Below are 22,595 nucleotides of genomic sequence, written 5' to 3'. Positions count from 1 at the left end.
ATACTTATCAGATATGGTCTTGCATCTGTTTCCCTAAGGAAACCTTCCAGATAAGCCAGAGTTTGCCGCAGAAGAAATTGCTGGTTTAATTCATTTGTAGTAAAGGTCTGGTAATGGGGATTGTCCAGGACCGGAGAGGCGTAGCAGGACTCTGCAGGTGTGTGGGCTTGCCCTCACCCTGTGTAGCTGCAGTGCATGATCATGGCAAGTGGCATTTGGTGGCAGTTGACTGCTTGCAAAGCATGCTCGTTTGATTCCTGAAGCCACAGAGATGGAGTCTATGGCAATGGCCACGTTAGAGCCTCGACTCCATGCTGATAGTGCAGAAGGGACAGGGAGAAAATGAAGACCAGAACACGGGTGAAAAGGCAGAAATGTTCGTCAGTAAGAATGCTTTCAGGAAATCTAAACTAAGGGAATTCTTTGACCTTATAGCTGCCCACCTAGTACTCCAGCAACTGTATGAGTCACCAAAACAGTAGAAGCAAATGTTTCGCTCTTACCCAAAAGAATTTCTGCAAGTAAATATTTGGACCATCAGGATATGCCACAATGAAGCTCAAGTGAAAACACAGAAGCTTTGTTAGGTCCACGTGTATCAGTCTAGATGGAGGAAGAGAATTTCTGATGCCCTAAAGATTATTAATACTTTCAGGTAACATGTTTCCAGAAAAAGATAGAAAACCCTTTGAGAGCAGGCTGCAGGGGAAGATGTGCTGACAGGCAGCTGGCCCCCATTTCTCTTGTTACTTTCGCAAATTACCTTAACGTGGGATGTAAGCATTCATTCAAACCACAAAAACCTGTGAGGGTAAACCGCTCACGTAGCCTGGCAGTATTCACACAGCATTTACAGCTTCACCGTGACCCTGGGATCTTGACACTGCTCTAGATTTTAGATATCAGAATCTATTTTGACTTAGCTCTAGAACTAACATTTCAGCACTGGGAGTACGTGGAAGTCCAGGCTTGGCCAAAGGAGTGAGAAACCAAGATTCACTCAGTGGTGCTGATGGTAGAGCCTGGTAGAGGGGAGAAGGGGCTGGACATGCCTGTCAGAACCCAGCTGGCATCGTGGCTCCTCCACTTCCAAAGGGCATACTCAGACTCTTTGCATCAGGTGCCTGGTCTGGAATATGGAAGAAAATAGCCATTTTTTTCCTGTTCACCTTACAGAGCTGATGTGAGAGCAGATGACATAATAATTGTAAAGACTTTTGAAAAATATGTTACATAGGCATGTATGGCAGCATCTTATGAGAGGCTGAGTCTTAGAGTGGCGTTGTGGTGTGTAATTTCTGGCCTATGTCTCTTCCTGGTTTAGGGGTCACTAGTTGGTTGGTTGGTTTCTCCCTCTCTTTCATTTCAAGGCCCTAAAATGAAGATTAGGATCATATTTTGAGCCTGACCCAGACCTAGTATAGCAACAGCCTTTGCCTGACTCAGTGAAGCTAGAAATGAGGGCCCTCAAATCAGGTGCAGAAAAGTAGGTTCCCCTCAGTGCAGAACTTAACTGAAATTATGGTGACACCCCGGTATGACTTGTGTAATGGTGAACGTGGCTGGGGAGGCCAGATGCGGTCCCAGCTCAGTGTTCACGTGGCTCATTCAAACGTCCACCCGAGGACGATCTCGGGGGGCTTTAAGGGCCCCTTTCTCTCCCAGGAACTGTGGAAAATTTAGGGGGGCTCACTCAGTCCAAAGTGGCTCAAATGCCTCTCACATAGAGAACTGGGGAACATGGTTGGTTCACTAGCAGCCCTGATTTTGCATAACAGCCTTTTCTAAGGAGGCTGAAACACAGACAGTTGCACCCCTACGGGTGACGACAGGGACTGCGTTCCCTGCTGGGCCCCCTCCCCCAAGGGCGCGCCTGTGCCTGCCTGGGAGCCCGAGGCTACAGCTCTTAATTTACACATGAGTGAAGTACAGCCAGTGTCCTGAGGGAGCCTAGGCGCGTCCCCTCGGGCGTCCATGGGGCCAGCAGAGTGGACGGCTGAGGCTGCCATTGTCTGGCACCCTAAAGGGCCTTTTTTCCTTTCCCCCTGAAGGAGTGGGTGCTTGACCACCTGCATTTTTGAAACTCAGAGAAGCCAGTGTCAGTCACTCCTCCCCAAACTGAGACGACCTACTCCTTGACTCCTTGTAGCTCGCGAAGACAAGGTGCTGCTCCGCACGCCTTCACTCAGTCACTAGTTTAACCCTCACAGTGGCTGCTATAATCACAGTAGGTGCTGTCGTGGCCCTTTTTTACAGAAGAGGAAACCGAGGCACAGAGAGGTGGAGCAATCTGTCCACCCTCACAAAGCTAAGACGCGGGAGTGGAGGAGGAGCCAGGGGTTGGACCCAGCAGTTCCATCCTCAGTAGCTACACTTTTGGCCACTAGACCAACTCCTTCTCAGATGCCTCCAGAGAAAGGGCTGACTTCGGTTTAAACACCCTCCTCACCAGTCTTCCTGGGATAAAAAGCACAAGTTGCATCGTATTTCATTAATTAATGTTTTCAACAATAGTGTTTAAGGGCTGAATTCTATTACTGGCTCCATTTTACAGATGAGGAAAGTGAGGCTTAGGAAAAGTTGAGTCAGTCATGACTCAGGATAAACCAGCTATCTTGACGGAGACTGGATTCAAACATACTCCCTTCTAACGTCTACCCCACACCCCTAACCACCAAGCCAGGGACCACGAATTATAAAATCCAGTAAGCCTGCTTAAGAATCAAATCCTGGGATAATTTAGGCAAAGGCAACTAAGGGAAAAGCCTCACCAAAAGCATCTTCTTTTCAACCTAACACTTCACTTTCTTCAGTGTATCATTGTCATGGACTTTATTACTTACGTACTTTGTTCTACCCATCCTTTTAGCTCATGCAGACATTTTGGAGACATTTCTCATTTTAATTATGCCTGGTCCCCCACCCCACCTCCATTTCTGTATGGAAACAATGAGAGGAGCCAGGGACTGGAGAGTCGAGCAGGTAACTAGGGCAGGTGAGTCCCTGCCCTCCAGGGGCCTGGACTCGATATTGAATGCATGTCTCTAGACCCCAAATCACAAACACCCATCAGTGCTAAATGGTATGAAGAAGGTATGAGCGGTGCGCAGGTGAGCACCAGGAAGGTGCAACGACCCCACAGTCCTGCTCTCACACACTTGGGTGGGAAGTAAGATGCGACTGGGAGACGCCTGCAGAGATTGAATGTTTTGTTTGGGTTTTTTCTTATTTTTCATTGCCTTTCTTTGTGGGATTGTCAGATTCTGAATATTAATACTTTAATGTAGGTTTGTTGGTAAAGTAAGAGATATTTTATGGCTTTGATACTTTTTCCCCCTTTGTAGTTTATAGTACACGGTGAAGTTTGAAAGTGAAATTCTTTTTCTTGACTTCTACACTTGGAAAATATTTATTCCCCACCGCGTCTCAATAGTATGCATCATAAACTAACCCAGTTCAGTTTATTTACTTCTCTCTTGTTGCAGCCCCATGATCAATGGTAGCAACACAGGCATATAATGGTGGAGGCTTTGCTTTATAACAGTAAGAGTGTGAGCTATTGCAGTCTCCTCTCAGAGTGATAAGTAGCAAGGCTTCCATGTAAAAAAGGCCTGTTCTGAAGGGATAGGGGCACAGAGCAGAGGGGTTCGAGGCCACTGACGTTGACTAGCTGTGCATCACTAGAGAAAGAGATTACCATCTCTAGTTCAAAATGAACTGGCCTACCCAGGACAAATCCCTAGGATCCTGAAAGAGTTTTAATTTCCTAGGCTGGACGGCATGGAAGATGGAAGGTCAGGAACTCACAGAGGTGGAAGCTCCTGGACACACTTGACAGTGGGGGAATCTCCTGCTTCCTGGGGGCCAGCCACCTCTTGACTCAGTTCTCCAGGCGAGGCTCTTGGTCACTGGCCACAAGGAGCTGCAGTCAAACTGCAGGCCCCTCTAGGTTTCTCAGCAGTGGTCTCCTGTCCTGAGTGTCCCTTCACTTTATCAGGTACCCAGACACTGGTCAGGCAGCCCCAGCCTGCCAGCAAGGACCTCAGCCACCCATTCCTTCTCTCTCATTGTGCATCTTCTGAGGTTGGCCTCCTAGAACTGTGCTGCGTACATGACATGTAAACACATTCCAAGATGTGAGTTACATCCGCGAGAAGCCAGGTAGGTTCAGGAAGAAGGCCTGTCACGGGGAACAGGCTCGCGTATATCGTCACAGTTAGATAATAAAGTGCTGGCTTTGGTCTCCAGACATGTCCTTTCCTTATACCACTGTCATGGCTGTGGCGTGAATGGAGACGCCAAGACACAGTCGAATTTAAAATCAGATTGATGGAGTGGGTATCCCGCATCGAGAAAAAGAACAAAACGCGGTTCTGCACCAGTAAGAAACCCTTTTGTCTGCTCATAGACAAAACTGTGGGCCTATTTAAACCAGAAATTAGTTTATCACGTCAAAATGATGTCGCTGGGCTGCCTGCTATTGTACATTTTAAGAAACTGAAGCCCTCATTGTGAGGAGGTTGAGCATGCCTTTAAAGCCTTTAAAGCCTTGCGAAAGCTGGTAACACTTTGCTTGGGTCAAGATTGGGCCTTATAATCTGTAAACAAGGTCCACGTTCCTCGGATCCCCTCAGCCTAGCAACGTGACTCGGGCGGTGCGATGTCCAGTTCCGACCTCGTCTGGAGGAATTGTTGGCGGTCATGCCTGTGTGAAGGGGGGCTCTTTACCCTCTCGTACCGTCACCACTGCTGGGGGTTGGTGTCGCTTTTGATGTTCTTGCGGTTATTTTCCTCATCACTGGAGCGGTCTACAGTAAGAATCCCATAGACGGACCTCGCAGCCATCCCAGAATGTACTCCTGTTTTGTTGGTCTCCGCCGTAATCAAATTAAGGGCGTCGTCTTTAATCATTGTAGCCAACACCTGTATCCCACTTGCTAAGTGCCAGGCGCTGTGACTAACCACAGCCCTATGACGTGTTAGCACTGTTGTCACCTCTTTTTACGGATGAGGAAACTGAGGTAGGAGAGCGAAGAGATTGGCCTGAGGTCTCCTGATTCAGAGATGACAGGGCCATAGTGGCAACCAGATGCTGGCTTTTAATCTTTACCAGAAGAACAAATAGAAACTTGTATTTTCAAACTTGAAAAGCTTTAGAATTTGAAAAGATCAACCCTCCAGATCAAGCCTCCAGGAGACAGAGAAACAAGCCAGGTGGCTTCCCCAAGGCTAGCAGGAGACAGAACCCTTGTGTTATCACTCCCCTTTCCTGGTCTTTTCAGACTCCATAATTTAACATAGAAAACCTGGAGGAAATCTTTGTAAAGACTTCCTCTTCCTTTAAACCACCCCCAAGGATCACCCAGCATGCATTCTATTAGAGAGTGCCTGGAGTTTGTTATATTTATGAGGGAGAACACCTAGAAATTAATGAACTTTTTCTGTGTAAGGTACTTGACAGAAGACCAGAATTTTTAAGAAATATTTTACCAAGGAATGTTTAGCCTCAGTTGGGTAATTTGTGATACAAATTGAATCAAATAATCACATTTTAAGCTTTGAAACTCTGCCGTTACATGTAGATTGATTTAGAACTTCCTTTAGTTTCTAAACCTAGTTTACCTTTACATGTATTTTGAGAATTGAGAAAGGCTCCGTATTTTAATTTAGCTTTATTTTTTTTTAAGTTTAGCTAGCTAATAATAAACTTGCCTAAGGTGTTTGACCACATATTAAAAATTGCTTTTGTTTCTGAAGTAATTGATCTAACACTGGAAGGATCATTGAATCCATATTCTTCTTACCTGCTTCTTGTTAGGGGCTCCCTTTTATAAGATTTGCTCTTCTGAGATCTGGTTCAGAGGCTGAAGGTGATACTAAGAAGCCATTATAGTACGAAGTATGTTAAACCTTCTAAATATAACAGACACGATGGCGGCCAGTCTTTGACTTTATAATCTTTAAATTAAAATTCCAATAAAAGGAAGCTAAGTTTCTCAAAGAAGAAAAAAAACCATAATAAATCTTAATTCTTGCAAGTCAGATCTCTGAGCAGGATCCAATCACCCGGTGTGTGGATAATCCATTTTTTCTTTCTTCCTTCTATGTTGTCCTATAGCCACGCCCTTCCAATTTTGACATTGATTCCCTCCCTTGTAGAAAGGAGGGGGAATAGAGCAACTTGGAACCCAGTCAGAACAGACTCATTCGTGTGTCTGGCAAGAAGCTGAGAAATGAAGCAGAGTGGTGGTGGGGGAGCAGGGACAGGGCGAGGGGCGCTGGCGGGGCACAGAGGGGCAGACTGTGGATGCAGTAGTGCAGGGGCCGAGTCTGGGTTCTCTGGAGGCTCAGTTACGGGCAGTTCTGCCTTCCTCCCAATGACAGATAATCAAGATACAGAGACACGTGCAGATCAGTCCCAGGCTCTCATCTGAGGTCTAATCCCTGATAATCAGAGATGACAATCTAATGCAAGGCGTGGTAAGTATCAGAAACGCTGCCTGATGAAAGCACTTCAGAGGGCTAAGTGGTGGTTTGAGTTGGTCCTCTAAGTTGCCTGTGCTTTTGTGTCTCAGTTTACCCTGCAGGGGACCCAGTAAAAGCTCTGGCAATTTCTTCCTTGTAATACTGATTTTATTAGCAAACAAGACGAGAATTGCTCCAAAAGAAACAACATTTTAATGTCTTTTCTTGAAAATGCAATGTTTGCTTTTGAACTATCTTGGTATTGCAGAAACAGCTTCAGAATGAATGCCCCCGCTTGAGGGCCTCGGCTGGTTTTTGACACATCTCGTAAGCAATTGGAAAATCCAACTCCAAACTTAACACCTTCCAGGGCAGCTTTTCTTCTGATTTCTCTGGGAGTCGGGGTAGAGAGAAATCTCTATTACCTATCTGAAAAAAAAAATTTTTTTTTTTTAGAAACACCACATGATGCTATCATTTGTGAATGGGTGGGGTGTTGTGAAGCTGGAGGGAGAGAGCCTCTTATTTCCAAAATGAATTGTATTTGGAAGTTAAAGGGAAAAAAATTATGCCCTACGGCAAGCACCCACTTTTCTTCCCTTGAGAGGTTTTTCAAGAGTGCCATGAAATCAAAGAGTGATAGGTGTTCAACTTCAAAGAAGTGAGGAATGGACATTATTGCTTTAAAGCAGCCTCCATGTCATTTGTATGAGAGCCCCGTCCCTTTGCTCTCTTCCCCGCTGCACTCCAGGTACCAGTGGCACAGAAGGGAAAGCAGGAGCTGTAAGCTTCCCTCTCACCCACCTCAGTGTGCTGCTCCCTGCCAGAACCCTCCCAGTGGTAGCCTAGCCCTTGCTTCCCGTGTTCCCTTGTGCTGAGAAAAATCTCAGCAACTTTTCCTGGGCACCAAGGCGGGACCTTGCCAAGCTGCAGGGGTGGAATGAACTCTTCAGATGTTTCCAGAGGGTCTCCTCACCCTCATGTATGGCCTGGTACTCTTCCAGGGCCTCTGTGGTTGGGACTGTGAGTCAGGAGGCCAGGATTCTGCCAGGGGCCCACCAGACTGGATGGAAGGGAGCTGTGGCGCTCTGGTGGGGGTGTGTTGCTCAGGGGACTCCACCAGGGGTTACCTTTGTGGCCATTCAGCACACACCCCCTCCCCCCAAGGCCCTATATTGGGTGCTAGAGAACAAAATGATAAATGTCAGGATAATAGCACATTTAGTGAGGCAGTGTGGTTGCAACCATCTCTACTGTTGTGTGTGGGAAGTATATAAATGTCAGTGGATTTGAAGACTGCAGGGAGCGGGAACCTGTAAATGGCCAGTTCATACACTACCCTTGAGACCTAACAAACCGCCTTCGGCCTTTGATCATGGTGTGGATGAGGTTGGATTAAAACCTTTTTCCCTAATACTAGACTCTGACCAACCCACCCATCTACATTTTCAACAGTGTACCTATTACGCTTTTGTATTGTGCACCTACTATGTGCCAGGCGGTTTACATGCGTCACTTTCTTAATGAGCCCTCACAACTGCCCAGAGATCCCGAGATGTGACTGGCCTAGTGGCAATTCAACCTCAGCCTGCAGGCCTAGTGGCCTTTCCCTGCCGCGGCGCAGTCTTGGAAGCGGCAACTGCGGGGAGGGTGCAGAGCGTGGCAGTTCCCGCCGCGCCTGCCCGCCGGGAAGGCAGCCGTGGGGACCCAGGGCCCAAGCCGCGGGGGGAGCGACAGCTGTCGATGTCGCGCCCGGGGACTGCGCCCCCGCGGGGCCGACCTGGCGCCGGGGCCGAGAGGAGGGGCGGCGAGGGGCGGGGCGCGCGGGGCGGGACGGAGGAGGGGCGGTGGCACCGGCGTCTCGGGCTCGGCGCGCGGAGGAAGTCCCGCGCCGAGAGCTGCGAGCGTCTGGAGGAGGCGCGCTCCGCGCAGTCGGGGAGCGAAGTCCGGAGTGAGGGGCCCCGGTGGCGCCGCCACCCCCCTCCCAACACCCGTCCAGCCAGGGAGTCCGCGGCGCCGGCGGCGGCCGCCGATGGAGTTCACTTGACTGGCGAGCCGGCGGGAGAGGCAGGCGCCCGCGAGCGGAGCGCGGGTCGGAGCCGAGCCAGCCCCGGGCGCTCCCCGGCCGCCGGCCCGCGAGCTCCGGCTAGGAGGTGCTGCCGGCCCCGCGCAGCCCGCCCGTTGCCCCGAGCTGCTGCAGCGCCGCCCGCGCCGCGCGCCGGCGGTATTAGCCCTAAATAAAGACTCCGGGAGCGTCTTCTCCAGCGCCGCGGCGGCGGTGGCGGCGGGACCGGGACCAGTCGGCCCGCGGCGCGCCTGGAGAGGCGGGAGCGGCAGTCGGAGAGCCCGAGGCGGCCGCCGGGGAGAAGCCGCCGCCGCTGCAGCCGCCGCCGCCGCGCGCCCTCCTCCTCCTCCTCCCTCTCCCTCCTCCCCTCCGCACATGGTCTCCTTTGTCCTGTCGCCGCCGCCGCCGCCTCGCTCTTAGCTCCGCGCGCCGCGGCCGCGGCTCGGGCCGCTCCTCTCTGCCTCATCCGCCCGCCGGCCCGCTCGGAACGCCCCTCGAGTCCCCGCCGTGCCCGGCCGGCCCCGCGCGCCGCAGGAGCAAACGGGAGGCAGCGGGCAAACGCGGGCCGGGCGCTCCCTCCCCGCCGCCCGCTTGGTCTCGGCCGCGCTGGATGTGTGCGCGGCGCTGGCGCTCGGCCGCCCCGGAGCTGCCGCTGGTACGGATTTGGTTCGCGTGCATCCGCTTTCAGACTTTCGCCGGGAAAAGAGGAGAGACTCCCGCGGACGGAGCCCAGTCGGAGTTGGGCGTTTTCTCTCCGTGTGTTTGGCTGTTTTTCCCCCTGGTCTCTGACGATCCCCCATCGTGAGCCTTGCTCAGGAAGCAAACCATGAACTTGGGGCTGACAGGACCACTTAACCCTTTGCGACCAGGTAATGCGGCCCTGGGGGCGCGGCTCCCTCGCTCGCCTGCCCGCGGTCGGAAGGGAGGTGGCGGGTCGGGGGTCTTTTGTTGCGGCGGCCCGGCTAGCGGGCAGGGGTGGCAGGGGCGGGCTCCTCGCGTCTGGCGCGCCCGAGCCCCCCGCCGCCACCCCTCCTCCCGCCCGCCCGCCTTTGTACTTTCCTCCCTGGCCCGCCGGGCTCGGGCGGGGAGCGGCGGCGCGGGCAGCCGGAGCTGCTTGGTCGTGCCCAGGAACCGGAGCCGCCCCGGCGCCACCCTCTCCGAGGGGCTCCTCTTGCCTCCGGCCGGGGCCGGAGCCTGAGCCCGCTCGGGCTGGAGACCTTGACGCTGCGCTCGCTGCCGGTTCTTCGCGTAGCGCTTCCCCCCGCCGAGGTCGGGATCCTGGCCCACACGCGGTGCCAAGAGAAGCAAAAGGAGATCTGGGCTCGAGATCCGGCAGTTGGGGAAAGAACTCGCTTAAGTTTCGAGGAGGTTTCTCTTTGCTTCTTGGAAAACCCCTCCTCGTGCGGGTGTGGATGCGGAGGGCCATCCCTGGGGTCAGCGGCCGAAGGGAATTAAGGTGGCCCTCGAACACGAGCGGCCACGTCCCACCCCTGTGCACAGAAGGCTTTTATTCGTTTCCCTCATTCTCTGTGTTCCTTCGTTCAGTGCGTTGACTTATTTAACTTTTCTTTAACCACCAACTACGGCGTCTAGTAATTTTTCAAGATTGAAAAAAAAACCTGATTCTGCCTCCCCCCAAATAAAAAGCAGCCAGAAGAGAGAGCTTTGTTTCTCTATCATTTTTAAATGGAGCCACTTCACGCCCTCGCCCTCCGAAACCGAGCCGGGAGGCTGAAACGAAATGGCGAGCAGAATGTCACGATCTTTGGTGTGTGTAAAGGTGCCCGCGTGTTAAAAAAGGAGAGAAGCAAAAGCTCTGCTCGCCAGCCAAGTCTGGGCTCACCACGTTTCCATTTGTCGTTCCCGGTTTAAAAAAAAAAAAAAAAACAGAAAAATGGTCCAGGTAATATAAGGAATTGCAGATTTTCCCCTGAAAACAATAAAAAAGAAAATATCCCAAAGATTAAGATCCAGTAAAACACAAATTTGCACAAATGCTTTAAAGCGCAAGTCGAATTTGAAAGTTTATTGAGAAAAAGCAAAGAATTTTTTTGTAGTTCCTGCTTAAAAAAGACTTTGGCTGAGAAGCTCTTTTCTGACTTTTCCGGGACTGTGGTCCGCCATAGTTTTAACCTAACCACCTGGATGGTAGAAAGAAGGGATCCAGACCATTTTATGATTAGGCTAAGTCCCCCTGCAGTCATTTTCTTTTGGGTGTTTTAACGTGGAGACCTTTTTGAGACCCCCGCCCCCTTCCCAGTAGCAAAATGGCTTTGTGACGTGTATCAGAAAATTGAAGCGCTGGAAGAGCTCTTATTAGAGGGCATACTCTGAAGTCGCTTTGAACATCCTGTCAGGCTTGTTTCCTTAATAACTTACTGGTTGGCATCATAATAATAATCACATCCTCTAAGTTCACTTCAGGCAGAAGGATCACTTAATTGGCTACTTGAGAATATGGTGTGGAGCCCAGTGGAGCTGACGGGTGGCCGCCCCAAGGAGGGTGTGCAGGACAGCCAAAGGGCCTGTGCACCCACAGCTTCTGTCCTTATTTGATCTCTCTGTCTCTGTAACATACATCCCCAAGTGCTAAAAGCTGGATCAGGACCCTTTCCCTCTCGTTACCCATGCTTTTTGCATTGGGGGTACCGTACTTTGCTTTTATATTTCTTTGGGCCAATTAGACTCATTTTAATAGGTAGCCCCCAAATCTGCAAGGATTATTTCAGTTTGGTAAAATGATTTAATTAACAGCTCCCCCCCCCTTTTAAATCTCAGCTGTAGTTTAAGCCACGAATTTATCATAGCCATTCCAGTTTGAACTAAGACACTTTTTCATTGAAGAACGGTGGAATGCTCTTGAAGAATGGTGGCATGCTCTTATCTCCAAGTTTATAGCTGGGAAACTTGTGTTCCTAGAAATCTCACTTAATATTACAATATAACAACATTATTCCTATAGTTTTTGCTTTTATAACTCAATATTCTTGATTTGTCTAATGCATATCTTGTTTCCCCCTCCATGCAACACTTTTTTTTTGGCAGTTTATTTTTATTAAAAGCTTCTATAATTACAATTCTATTTAATTATGTTTAAAATGTCAGGAGGGCCCTCAGCATATTTTTGATTCATGCAAGATAATAGGAAAAATCTATCTAGGATTTATTTTATATTAAACTGCTTATGTATAAATGTATACGGCTCAACACTAGTTTTCACATACATTTTTTTCTTCATCTATTTATTAATCTTTGGAACCAGCCTGAGAGTGGGAGGATTAGAATTTAAAGGGAAAAATAGTCCTAATAATGATATTTTATGTCTTTCTGTATCACTTGCATTGAAAACTAGAACTTACTCCCCAGATAACACACAGGAATATCTCATCTGTCAACATAACACGAAAAGACTAAATTGAGTATCTTCTTTGTCCCCCAAAGCCAGCTCCAGAGTCAGAATATGTTGTATTTAGATTCCCCCCTTCCCCTATTTCTTGTATTTCTTCTAGATTTATTCAACATCCTGTGCTTTGCTTTGTCAAAACATGCATCTCTGTGTATGAAGTGTGATTTCTTACAAGGGTTGGGTAGCAAAAACAGCATAAATATAACATAGCCGTTATACCTTTAAATGCAGATATATCATCAGATTGCTATATAGTGGAAATGCTTAATTTTTAAGTTAATTTAAAAAATTTTCAAGCTCTAGAAATAGTCAGTGCTTCTGAAACATCGTAACATTTTCCTCCAAACCGACTTCATGTTGATTTTCCAGAACATTAGTGTATAATTTAAATTGGCTTTACTCTTGCCATTTAAACAGGTTTATTTCACTTTCCTCGAGCCACTGTAATAATTAGCAGACGTGATTTCTAGAAAATGGAAAGGAAATAATGCCGATGGCACGTATAGTGTCCGGTTGTTGGGCAGGTCGGCTTGTTTCCCTTTCAACATCAAGGTCGTCCTGGTTGCTACAGGGGCCAGGGATCTTGGGGTCATCAGAGGAATCTTTAAGAATGAATTTCAGGGAGTTCTGGTCAACTCTTTTTAGTGAAGAAAAGCTGAGAGTTAAATAATAGGCATTTCTGGTTTGAGAAAGAAAACTGAAAAATAGGCATGTCTGCAAATATCATGAAAAAAAGTACTGTTTCCAAAATAATAATCTGTCAGTGAAATTGCAGAATCATTATGTGAATGAGCTGAATTGCTTTGTGTATCAGCTCATAGAAATATGTTTTGCACAGATAATATGTCTAATAAGGACACGTTTTTAAAATCAGATTTTTTTTCCCCCCAGCAAATAGCTGCACTGCAGGTCTGGCTCCTGCAGTCAACTAGCACCACCTTATGGCGGATCTGGGGAAATTGCTGCTTTCCTCTTCAGGCTCTTCTAAACTGTAGGAAATTGATTTAAGATAATAGTAATGATGATGGTGACCACGGTATTAATGACAATAATAATTCTTCTTTCCCCTTCTTGTGTTTCAGGCATCAGACGCCAGCTCTGAAAAACTCTTCAATACCGTTATTGTAAACAAAGGTAAGACTCCTTAAATCTGAGCAATAGCTTATCTTTATATTTGTTTCATTGTCATTGCCTAGGACGGAAGCATGGAGAACAATGGTCATTCTCTTTTCATTCTGGAGCTGCTCTTCAGAATTTGTGTTTTTGCTTGAGATAGAATCTGTGCTTTTGTGATGCATCAAAAAGCAGTTTATTTTAAAAGAATACATCAAAGCCTTATTTAAGTTGATTTGACTAAGAAATTACTACTATCTATGTGACTTTCATTTAATGTAGGAAGCGGTAATGGAGAATAATAGTTCTCAAGATGCCTTAACTGTATTGTTACTTATCAACTACCCAGCAGTTGGAGAACTATAAATAGCTGATTTGTTCTTCAGACTCTAATAACCAGTGCATGTTTAGTATTCACAGTATTATGGTCATAAACCAAGCCTTACTCTGCTGTGGGCTTTCTGTGAAGTTAATAAACGAGCAAGAGGGCAAAATTTAAATACATGCTATCCCATTAATTTCTTCCAAACTGCAATATAGAGTAAGAGAGGCTAATGATATAGCAGTACATTAAGGGAAAACTTATCTTAAATCACTACCAATAGGTTTCTGGGCAGTGTTCATTTGCAACAGTATTGTTGGAAATAATGAAATTTAAGGGAGCTTCAAATCACAGGACTTTGTGAAGGTGTGTAATTTGAAGGGTATAAATTATACAGACGATTTGATCGCTTCCTCTTCACTGCAGAATCTGATTTAGGTGTTACCTGGTCATTGCTAAATACAGTGTGTGTGTTTCCTGTGGTGGTCTCCTTCTGCGTTAGATGGAAGATACTTGAACAGGGTTGGGCCTTCATGGAGTGAAATTTGAAACCACCTCGGCCATCTATAGCTGCCTTCGCTGGCATTTTTGCTAGCTGGTTAGTCAGACACATTTCCAAGTGCAGTTATTTTGAGCTCCCAGATTATTTTAGAATTTGAACCAACTGCAATTTTAAATAATACATTATGTTTAGAGTTCCCTTGAGGTGTCCATGCTGATGTGATTGCTGTTACTCCCAGAATTATTGTCATATTGAATTTTATCTTTTTTTTATTGCATAATGGAGTGTTCCAGTTTTATATTTCATCATATCTTTTGATGGACTGAAAGTTTGTATAAATTTGTTGTCCATAATGCTAAAAGCCCAATAAAAGAAGATATGTTGCAGTTTGTAGCATACAGGGCTCATATGTAAAAATGCGTAATTGGTTATTGCTGGGTTGGACGAGGGAAGAGGATTGGTAGACAGGGGTGTATCCAGGCGGGACAGGAGGAGGAGCCTGAGTCAGGACAGGTCACCAAAGGGAGGTCTTCTCTGTTTCAGTGACACCCCGCCCCCCCGCCCCCAGCCCGCCAGCCCCACGTGACTGTGTCTTTCCTGCTGTAGGGCTCTGGAATGCGTTTCCCCTCTTTGGGATCGGCCTCGCAGGAGAGCTGGCTCTGGGACCCGCTTTCAGGCCCCGCTGCCCCCGCGGGGCCAGCAGGCTCCCTTGGGGCGGATGAGGAGGGATTGACGACGCACGTCGTCCCTCTGCCTCTTCCCTCCCGCCCCCCATCCCACCCCGCTCCCCTTTCCAATCCAACATCTCCCACATTCTTATTTTGTTTACTTACAGAATGTGATTTGTGGTGTCTATTTGGTTGTGAATAGTCATCCTTCTGACAGGGTGCCTTTCTTCTGAGCTGCTTTTCTGGGGGTGACTTAGTTGCCTTGAAAGGATTAGGGTTTCTTTGTGTACACTAAAATCAACATAGGCTGTTTCTAAGCTTTGCTTGGGAAACCATACACAAATAAGCATTTTAGTTGATGGCAGATTATTCCTTTGCCCCTTATTTCCATCAAAATGGCCTTTCTTTTCTCCTCCTGAGTTTCCCCTTAATGCCTTATGCTAATTCCTGTTGGTAACATGAATGACAAGAGCCGGAATCAATGCAAATCCAGGTGCTGCAAAGTAGACGGGCTGGGATCCAGCACCCGCCCTCCTCCTTGGAGAGAAAGAGATTAAGGGGGGAGCAGGGGAGAGGGGAAGCATGGGGGCAGTGTTGTTAAGGGGATTAGTATTCAAACTGCTAAATATCAGGAAAACAAGTTCAAATAGAGAGTCATTGTAGGCGATAATGTCAATAATTGCTTCAAGACAGGTGCAGAGAGTCTCGGGTCTGTGCTTGTGGGCTCGGTCTGTTTTTACTCCGGGTAGTGGCAGTGTTTACTGGATGGATGGTTGACAGGGCCTTCAAGGAACTGTCAGCTTCACGCACATCAAGTTCAAGTTCTCCTGCAAAGCGGCCTGCCTGCCTGCAAGTCAGGTCTCCCGTCTCTGTCCGGTGTTCTTAGCCAAGAGCAATAAAAAGCCTGTAAGAAAGGGCAAATTTACACCAGGTAACAAACACCACTGGGAAAATCTTCAAAGCCTCGGCTTATTGAACAGTCTGACAAGAGTGCAGGGAAGCTGACACGTGTATTCCTCCACCTCCAGATGTTTAAAGCTACATATCACCTCTCCCTCACAGGAGCCCCACCGCGTTCTGGCCTTCCAGAAGTGTGGCTTTAAGCTGCTGGAGAGATTATGCTGCTGAGCCCGGTGGCAGGCAGATTTGGTCCATAAAATTTCACTGTGGGAGGGCAGCGCTAATCTCACAAGCTGATTGTGCTGGGGGGCTGCGGGGCGCAACTTTGATGTGGGCCCTGCGGTCTGGGGACGCAGCTCCGGCTGAAGCAGCAGGGGCCGTGGCTCAAGTCCCATCAGTCTGTTTGTGAGCTGGAATAAGTCGTTTCGCCTCTTTAGGTCAGAATTTTCAATCATAGCAAAACCTAGCCCTGGGCCAACGTCTCCAGTGGGGATAAAAACAATTAGTTGGTAAGAGGGAAGAGGCCAAAAATGTCGGTATAACGACCGTGTTTTATGTCCCTTCTGCCTGTTTGATTTTATCTTGACTCTCCCTTTGTTGGAGAGTCTGTCTGATTTAATAGAGAACCAGAAGTAGATTTTTGTGTTTAGGTGTTCCGAATCGCTGCTCTCTTCTGATGCCTTTTATTTCCCATTTTGAAACAAATTAATCAAACAGGGCGCTTCCTTGTACACACGACGTGCGCGGTGAGAACTGAGCATGTCGAAAGGGGTGGGGCGGTGAACCTCCAAATTTCAGGGCTTAGACATAAAAAATAGTTTAACTTTAATCAAGGTCATGGTTGCCTTATTTAATCTTTATGTGTTTAAATGTTTACAGGATGTTCATGTGAATTTTATGAATCCTTCTGTCTTTGTGACTCAACCATCTGCCAAAGGAAAAATTAATTTTCCCAGCGAGACAGAGGCACACAGAGAGACTAACTTCTTGTCCGTGCTTAATTGGTTGAACTGCTCTAGGAGCAATGGGATTTGTACCCCCAAATCCTGGACTATTTATCCTTAAAGGGAACTAACTCTTCAGTCAGTTCAGTGTGTCCAGCCAGTATTTATTAACCTTTCTTACCTGTTCTAGGTCCTACTTCTTGGGGTTTTGCCACTTTGATAAATGGGCAGAAATGCAGAAAATGAGTCTTTGGCGCACATGCCCATCCTGCCATGATCGTGAATCTCTTTTGAACTGTAGAGTTGCTCCAGGGCACAGCTACCTGCTGAGGAAGGAAAAGGGAAGCCCTGCTGTTCTCTGGGGCCCTCTGTGGACATGAGACCAGCCCTGGTGTGGGTTCACGGCCTCGGTGAGGGGTAGAGAAAAGGCCCTGAATTGCTTCTTTTCCAGGATCTGTCCTGCAACCAAGGCAAGTCACAGACGAGAGGTGGCCAGGAGGTGTGTTTCACCCCATCACTTTCTCACCCCTTCTCTTGCCTTTGCCTGTCTTTAGGCAGGGTCAGACCCTCCCTGGGAGAGGTGCCCCGAGCTAGCTGTTGGAGAGCGGTGCCTTTCTGAATAGCTGGGGTAGGGCATGGCCCATGTAGGGATGAGGCCACTGATTTGTGATTCCCTCCTGCTGTGAGCACCCAGTGCCCCCTGAAATGTGGACGTCAAGGGAACAATCACCCACCCTCCCAAGTAGACCCCCACCTCCCCTCCCGCAGGTCAGCCCTGGGGATTCTGGGGGGCACTCACTCACCATGATGAATACCAGACGGAACACTGGGGCCACCTTGAGCCCCTGCTGGCCAGGGCTGTTTGTGCTTTCCCAGGCCCTATCAGACCTGCTAGTGGACACACTAGTCCGCTTCTTGGGGTCGATTTTGTACTAAGAGTTTCCAGGGGACACAGATGAGGTTGGAGACTTTAGATTAGTAAGACCTTTAGGTATTTTTGACAGTATGGTTTTATCAGCAGCATAGAAAGAAAACCTGGCTAAAATATTGGTTGAGATTCGAAATGAGGTGAGAAAAAAGTTACTACAGATACTGCTTGGTGTGATGAGGTTCAGTAACTGAGAACCCAATAAAATCTTTCATGGTGATGATCTCACTTCATCCATCAGGTTTAGACACGAAGGGGGAATTTCTTGGTTTTAAAAGTAAGAGTTATGTTAGCACCAAGGCCCTTCCCCTAAGATAATTCTGTGCTTTCTATGTAAGTGACAATAATGCAGTTGAATGTGGAATAGCTTTCTTAAAAACAAAAGGATTTAGAGTTTAAAATCCAATTATAATAAACATATGGAGACATTTTACAGTTCCTTGTAATGGTCTTGGGTTGAGTTGTAAGGAGAGCACGACATAAAGCTCACTCCCCATGTGCAGAAGCTCAGCCTCTGTAAATTAGTTGCATTTTTGTACTGTGTTAAATCCCACATAAGGGAAAGTTAGACTGTCACTCATTCTTTATTTTTCTTTCCGTGGACTTTTTTTTTTTTTTTTTTTTTAGTTCAGAGCGTTTTCTTGGGTCTTTAGAAGACAGAGATGTCTGATATGTGGAAAATTAAATACTATTGAAGGGTAATTGGTGCTTGATTGGAGACAAAGGAGATATGAGTGGTTGGGTTTCCCCTCCTACCCCACACTGCAAATAACACGCAATCAGCCCCTTTTGTTATGGAAATTGACCTTCCTATAGGAGCCAGACTCTCATGTACAGAATTTGTGGTATAGAATTAGTCCTTGATCATTCTGGGAAACAGATGCCTTGTATTGTTAGTGTGAAGCCATCAGTAAGGGTCTAAAAATACTCCATGTTGTAGAAAGTGTTTCCCTCCAGATATTTTTCCATTAAGTGCCACCTAGTCCTCTCCCTGACCTCATAGATGGGGAATCCTGGGTACTTGTTGGATCCCAGCACTGGAAATTTAGTGCAAGGGGTGGAAGATATTCCAAGCATTAGAGTTGATCTCCATGGTGTCTTTGGAGTAGAACTTTGACAGCGATGCCACTTTTCCAGAGGAAAGTAGGCCAGACCCCCGATGCTGGGCGGCCTGTGAGCTGGAGCAGATTACAGGATAACATTCCTTCCTTTCAGTCGTCGGACTCCACTCTGTTTACTTTTGAGCCCACTGAAAGGCTCTTCACTGACTTGATTGATTGATTGCTGCTGTTCTTGGAAAGACTTTTCTCCATACTTGGCAATATTACCAAAGAAGCTTGAGTGTTGACCAGCGTCTTTTCATGCCGTTCATATTTAGTGTTCTGCTTAGGCAGTGGTGTGGCATTTGCTTGTCCCAGAAAGTAACACACACTCATAGCAGACACTTGGCTTAGAAAACACCAGATCAGTTTCAGAGAGTCTTTAATGAGAAGAGTTAAATGACAGAGGGCCTCCTCGCTGGTCACACTTGCAACGCACGGGGTCAGCCCCAGGCCGGAGGAGTTTCCCTTGTGCGAGGAGCCTGTGGCCATCCCCTGGCCTCTGGAGCATTTCTGGTTTCTGACAACTGCAGAAAAATGTTGTTTTCTCTGAAAATGTATGTTTATTTAACTAGGTTTCTTTTTGCTTCACAATCTGGATTCCATTCAGTCAGTTACCACTCCAATTAACTAACAATTATTTAACATTAACAGTAATTACAGACGCCAGTTAAGCGCCTACAGATGTCAACTGTTAGCTTTGTACCTAATCACTCAATGAAATGGAGAAAGTTCAACAAACATCAATTAGCCAAGCAATTAGTATGAGTTAGGAAAGAGCATGTTATCATGTGTGAGCTGATTCAATTTATTTTATTTTGGCAGTAAAACACACACAGGCAAGCGGCAATAAGTTCCTCAGATAAGATAAAACTCCATTGTTTTGCAGCTTACATAAGAATTCTCTCCTTTCCTGTGCATAAGTCAAACATACTCTTGCCTGGAATTTATTTAACAAACAAAATTGGTCTCAGTTACTCAGAGAGCCCAGCAATGCTCAGTCTCAGGAAGCAACTGTGGTGAATTATGAACCCAGTGACGATGCTGTATGAGGAAATGTCGGCATTTTTCAGTGAAGAAATGATTGATTCCCACTCAAGTAATCTCCACGCACTTCGGGTTTTCCCCGGCTTATTCCTGCGCCTGTGGTGGAGGGAGTGCGGCAGGGACTTGATTCATTTCATGGTGCCTGGACTTTGGGCTCAGCTGTCTCTGCATCAGCCTGGGGCAACCGTCCGTCTCTTACCTACTTGCCCAGTCTGTGCTTTAAAAATGTAGAAATGGCTCTCAATTGAAGACCCATTTTGTGAATTCACCGAAGAGATTGTGTGCCTGAATTAGGAGGTTCAGTGCCACTCCCTTCCGTCCCCAACCCTGTAGACGTGACTTCCTTCAGTCGGCTGGGTGCCTGGGCTTCCTGGGAGAGTGCATTCTAAGGCTTGATTCTGTAAGAAAGCCCACAAATTAGTATCTGGAGGTCCATTTTCCCTCCAAGTGGAAAGCTGGCTGTACGTGGCTGTGCCTTTGGTTCCCCTCCTACCAATGGCAACTCATTTCTCACCAGTTCTTGAAACTTACGGATAGGAGTGGAGGGGCCAGTCCTTAGTGGGATGCTGTCAGGTCACTGTGGGTGTTCTGTGCAGAATTTTCCTCTCAAGCAAACCTCTCAACATTGACTGAATCCAGGAGTTGGAAAATGAAAATCACGTCACTGGAATAGCTCAGGGTGAAGAGCCGCCACGTTCCATGTGCTTTTCTGTTGTAAACCTTTTACTAGGGTCCAGCAGCACAACACGCGGTGGGTGCACTGTCGTGAACATTCTTGAGAGATGTCTTTGCTCTTCAACATCATTTAACAGGCTTTTCGCTCTTGCACGTTATGCGTCAGGGTTTACAGCAACAGAGGTCTTGTGTTGGGTGTCAGCCGTGGACCAGCGGTGGCTTCCCTTGTCTTTACTATGGGACCCAGGTCGGAGGAGCAGCCCCCATCGTGGAAGTCCTCTTGGGAGAAAGAAGAGAGTAGAGAGAGGATTATAGAATGCGTCTTAAAGTTTCAGCCTGGGCGTGGTGTGTGGCATTTCCAGCCGTCTCGTTGGCCAGGACAAGTCCCCAGGGCTTTTCCGGCATGCCATCCCAGGGTCTTCAGTGTTCCCTGGAGGATGGTAGGAGCTTTCCCTTGATGGTGGAGAGCCTCACCCAGGTCTTCCTGGCATCCCAAGATGCCCACTGTTATCTGAGCAGGTGCAGCCAAGAGCAGCATCATGGTAGCATCTCTGATTTCCCCTCCTTCTCGTGAGACATGATATTTCTCCATCTTTCTACTCTCCACACCCATTCCTGTGCTTATAAGTGGGCTGATCATTACTTTTCAGCCAGATTTTATTAGAAATGACTTAGGATTTTCCAGCAGGGACATTTCCCTGGCAACCGATGACGTGAGCACGAGGCCCAAATCCATGCAGAGGCAGGAGGGGCGCCTGTTAATACGGAGTAATGTTCTGTGGGCGCTCCAATCTTCTCTGACCCTCGTAAACCTTGTCTCATAGAGGAGGAGGTTGAGAGCACATCATTGTCTTTTCTAAGAGTCCTTTTGAAGAGAGAAATGTCTCAAGTGTGTGTGTTAATAGGCTGGTGTGGGAGATGGTTATATTTGGATGCCTTTAAAAGCCACTTGGAAAACATTTTCCCCCTCTTATCTGTGACCTTTCACATCTCTCTGAAGAGTGACACTAAAACCTAATTTTAGCCAAGATTACATCATTTCCTCCTTATCTGCTTACCGCCAGGAAGAGGCTTTTCCATAGTAAAGCTCCTCTCACCAAAAGCCCAACCATGTAATGCCTTTTGTTTTATATCAATTTTTGATTTTTCTAAGTGTAGACTGTCCTCTGTTGGAGCTCTTGGGGCCAATCTCCGAAGGCTTCTTTATTCATCAACTTTATCCTGTAAACTTTGGTTTGACAAGGAGTCTTCCTCTGACATCAGACTTGTCACCTGTGAAGTCAGTGACGTCAGTGTTTATTGCATTTCGTCCTTCAGTGGCTGCAGGCGGAAGCCCTGTTGAGATGAAGTCTTGCGTCCGACAAGTGTGACTGAGCGCTGACTATGTAACAGGCTCAGGAGATAAATAAAAGGTGATCAGATCGCATTACAGATAACGGCCAGAAGAGTAAGAGTGTAAACGTATCTTAAAATTCAAGAAGAGACTTTCAAAATGGTGTCATGGGGAAGGAGCCTTAAGACCTTCGTAGGAGAAAGAGCTCATCTTAGGTGAGCTCTGACGGGGCAGTCAACCAGAAACACCTGCATTCAGTGGACTGCAGACAACGCCGCCCTTCCCGAGGGGCTGTTCTGTGGGCGCAGACTGGCCGGCTTGTGTTCGCTGTTAGGCTAGAACCTGCCCCTTCAGGTTTCCCATTTTGATAACTGATGCCGTCCGTTAGTGAACTAGACTGCTGAAGAGACTTAGGGGAGCACTGGAAAGGCCTGGGTATCACCCATCCACAGGGCCTCCTGTCTTCATGTTTCTTCAGTTAGATTTGGTCGCTTCAATTTTTGCCAAGTTGGCCTACTACGTGGAGGTGGTGGGGTGTACCAGAGCAGGCGCTGCTTTTAGTAACAGGAGACCCAGGCTCAGGTCTGAGCCGGGCTGCTTGTAACCCCGAGCAGTCACACTAGGTTTTCTCGTTAACTTGAGCAAGTTGGGTGGACTCCCAGGTCCCATCCTGGTCTAGAGGCCACGGTTTGCTTTGGAGTGTTCTGGGTCCTTTGAGAGCCTGAAGCTTGCACAAAGGACATTCATTTCCCAGGGAGCTGGGAATGAGACTGTGGACACTTGCATTTGGAAGGCAGGCCATGACTTCAGTCCTGAACTTGTGGGCAAGAATGGGGCTGTAGAACGCTCTCCTCCCCTGGAGAGTCCATCTCTGTAAGAAGCATCTTAGAGGTGAGAGGGGGTGGAGCCTCAGCGGTGAGGGGGGAGGGGAGAGAGGGTACGGAGCTACTGTTTGAATACCAGCTGTTAAGTATTAACTTCCCTTCAGAATTAGAGTCATAGTGCAGAATCCTCCCCCTCTGCCAGTCTGCATTTCCAGTGGTGTTAAAAGAGATGTTTTATCAGCTTAGTAAATGTTTATAAAACCCTACAGTATCAAGAACCTGGGTGCCTGGTTTCTTTGTACT

At 47.6% G+C, this 22,595-nt stretch overlaps 1 protein-coding gene across 5 annotated transcripts in view; it reads left to right on the top strand.

Moving 5' to 3' along the window:
* AUTS2 (activator of transcription and developmental regulator AUTS2) overlaps window positions 1–22,595 on the top strand; it is a 1,022,984-nt gene that overhangs the window by 930,954 nt on the left and 69,435 nt on the right. For all 5 annotated transcript variants that reach the window (XM_072943080.1, XM_072943079.1, XM_072943078.1 and 2 more), the window contains one exon: window positions 13,019–13,070. In XM_072943080.1, coding sequence (XP_072799181.1) covers window positions 13,019–13,070 — 52 coding nt within the window. The remainder of the gene's footprint in view (window positions 1–13,018; window positions 13,071–22,595) is intronic.

This window comes from Vicugna pacos, chromosome 18 (assembly GCF_048564905.1).
Source record: "Vicugna pacos chromosome 18, VicPac4, whole genome shotgun sequence".
In the NCBI taxonomy this organism is placed as follows: domain Eukaryota; kingdom Metazoa; phylum Chordata; class Mammalia; order Artiodactyla; family Camelidae; genus Vicugna; species Vicugna pacos.
This window is presented reverse-complemented; position numbering and strand designations above follow the sequence as displayed.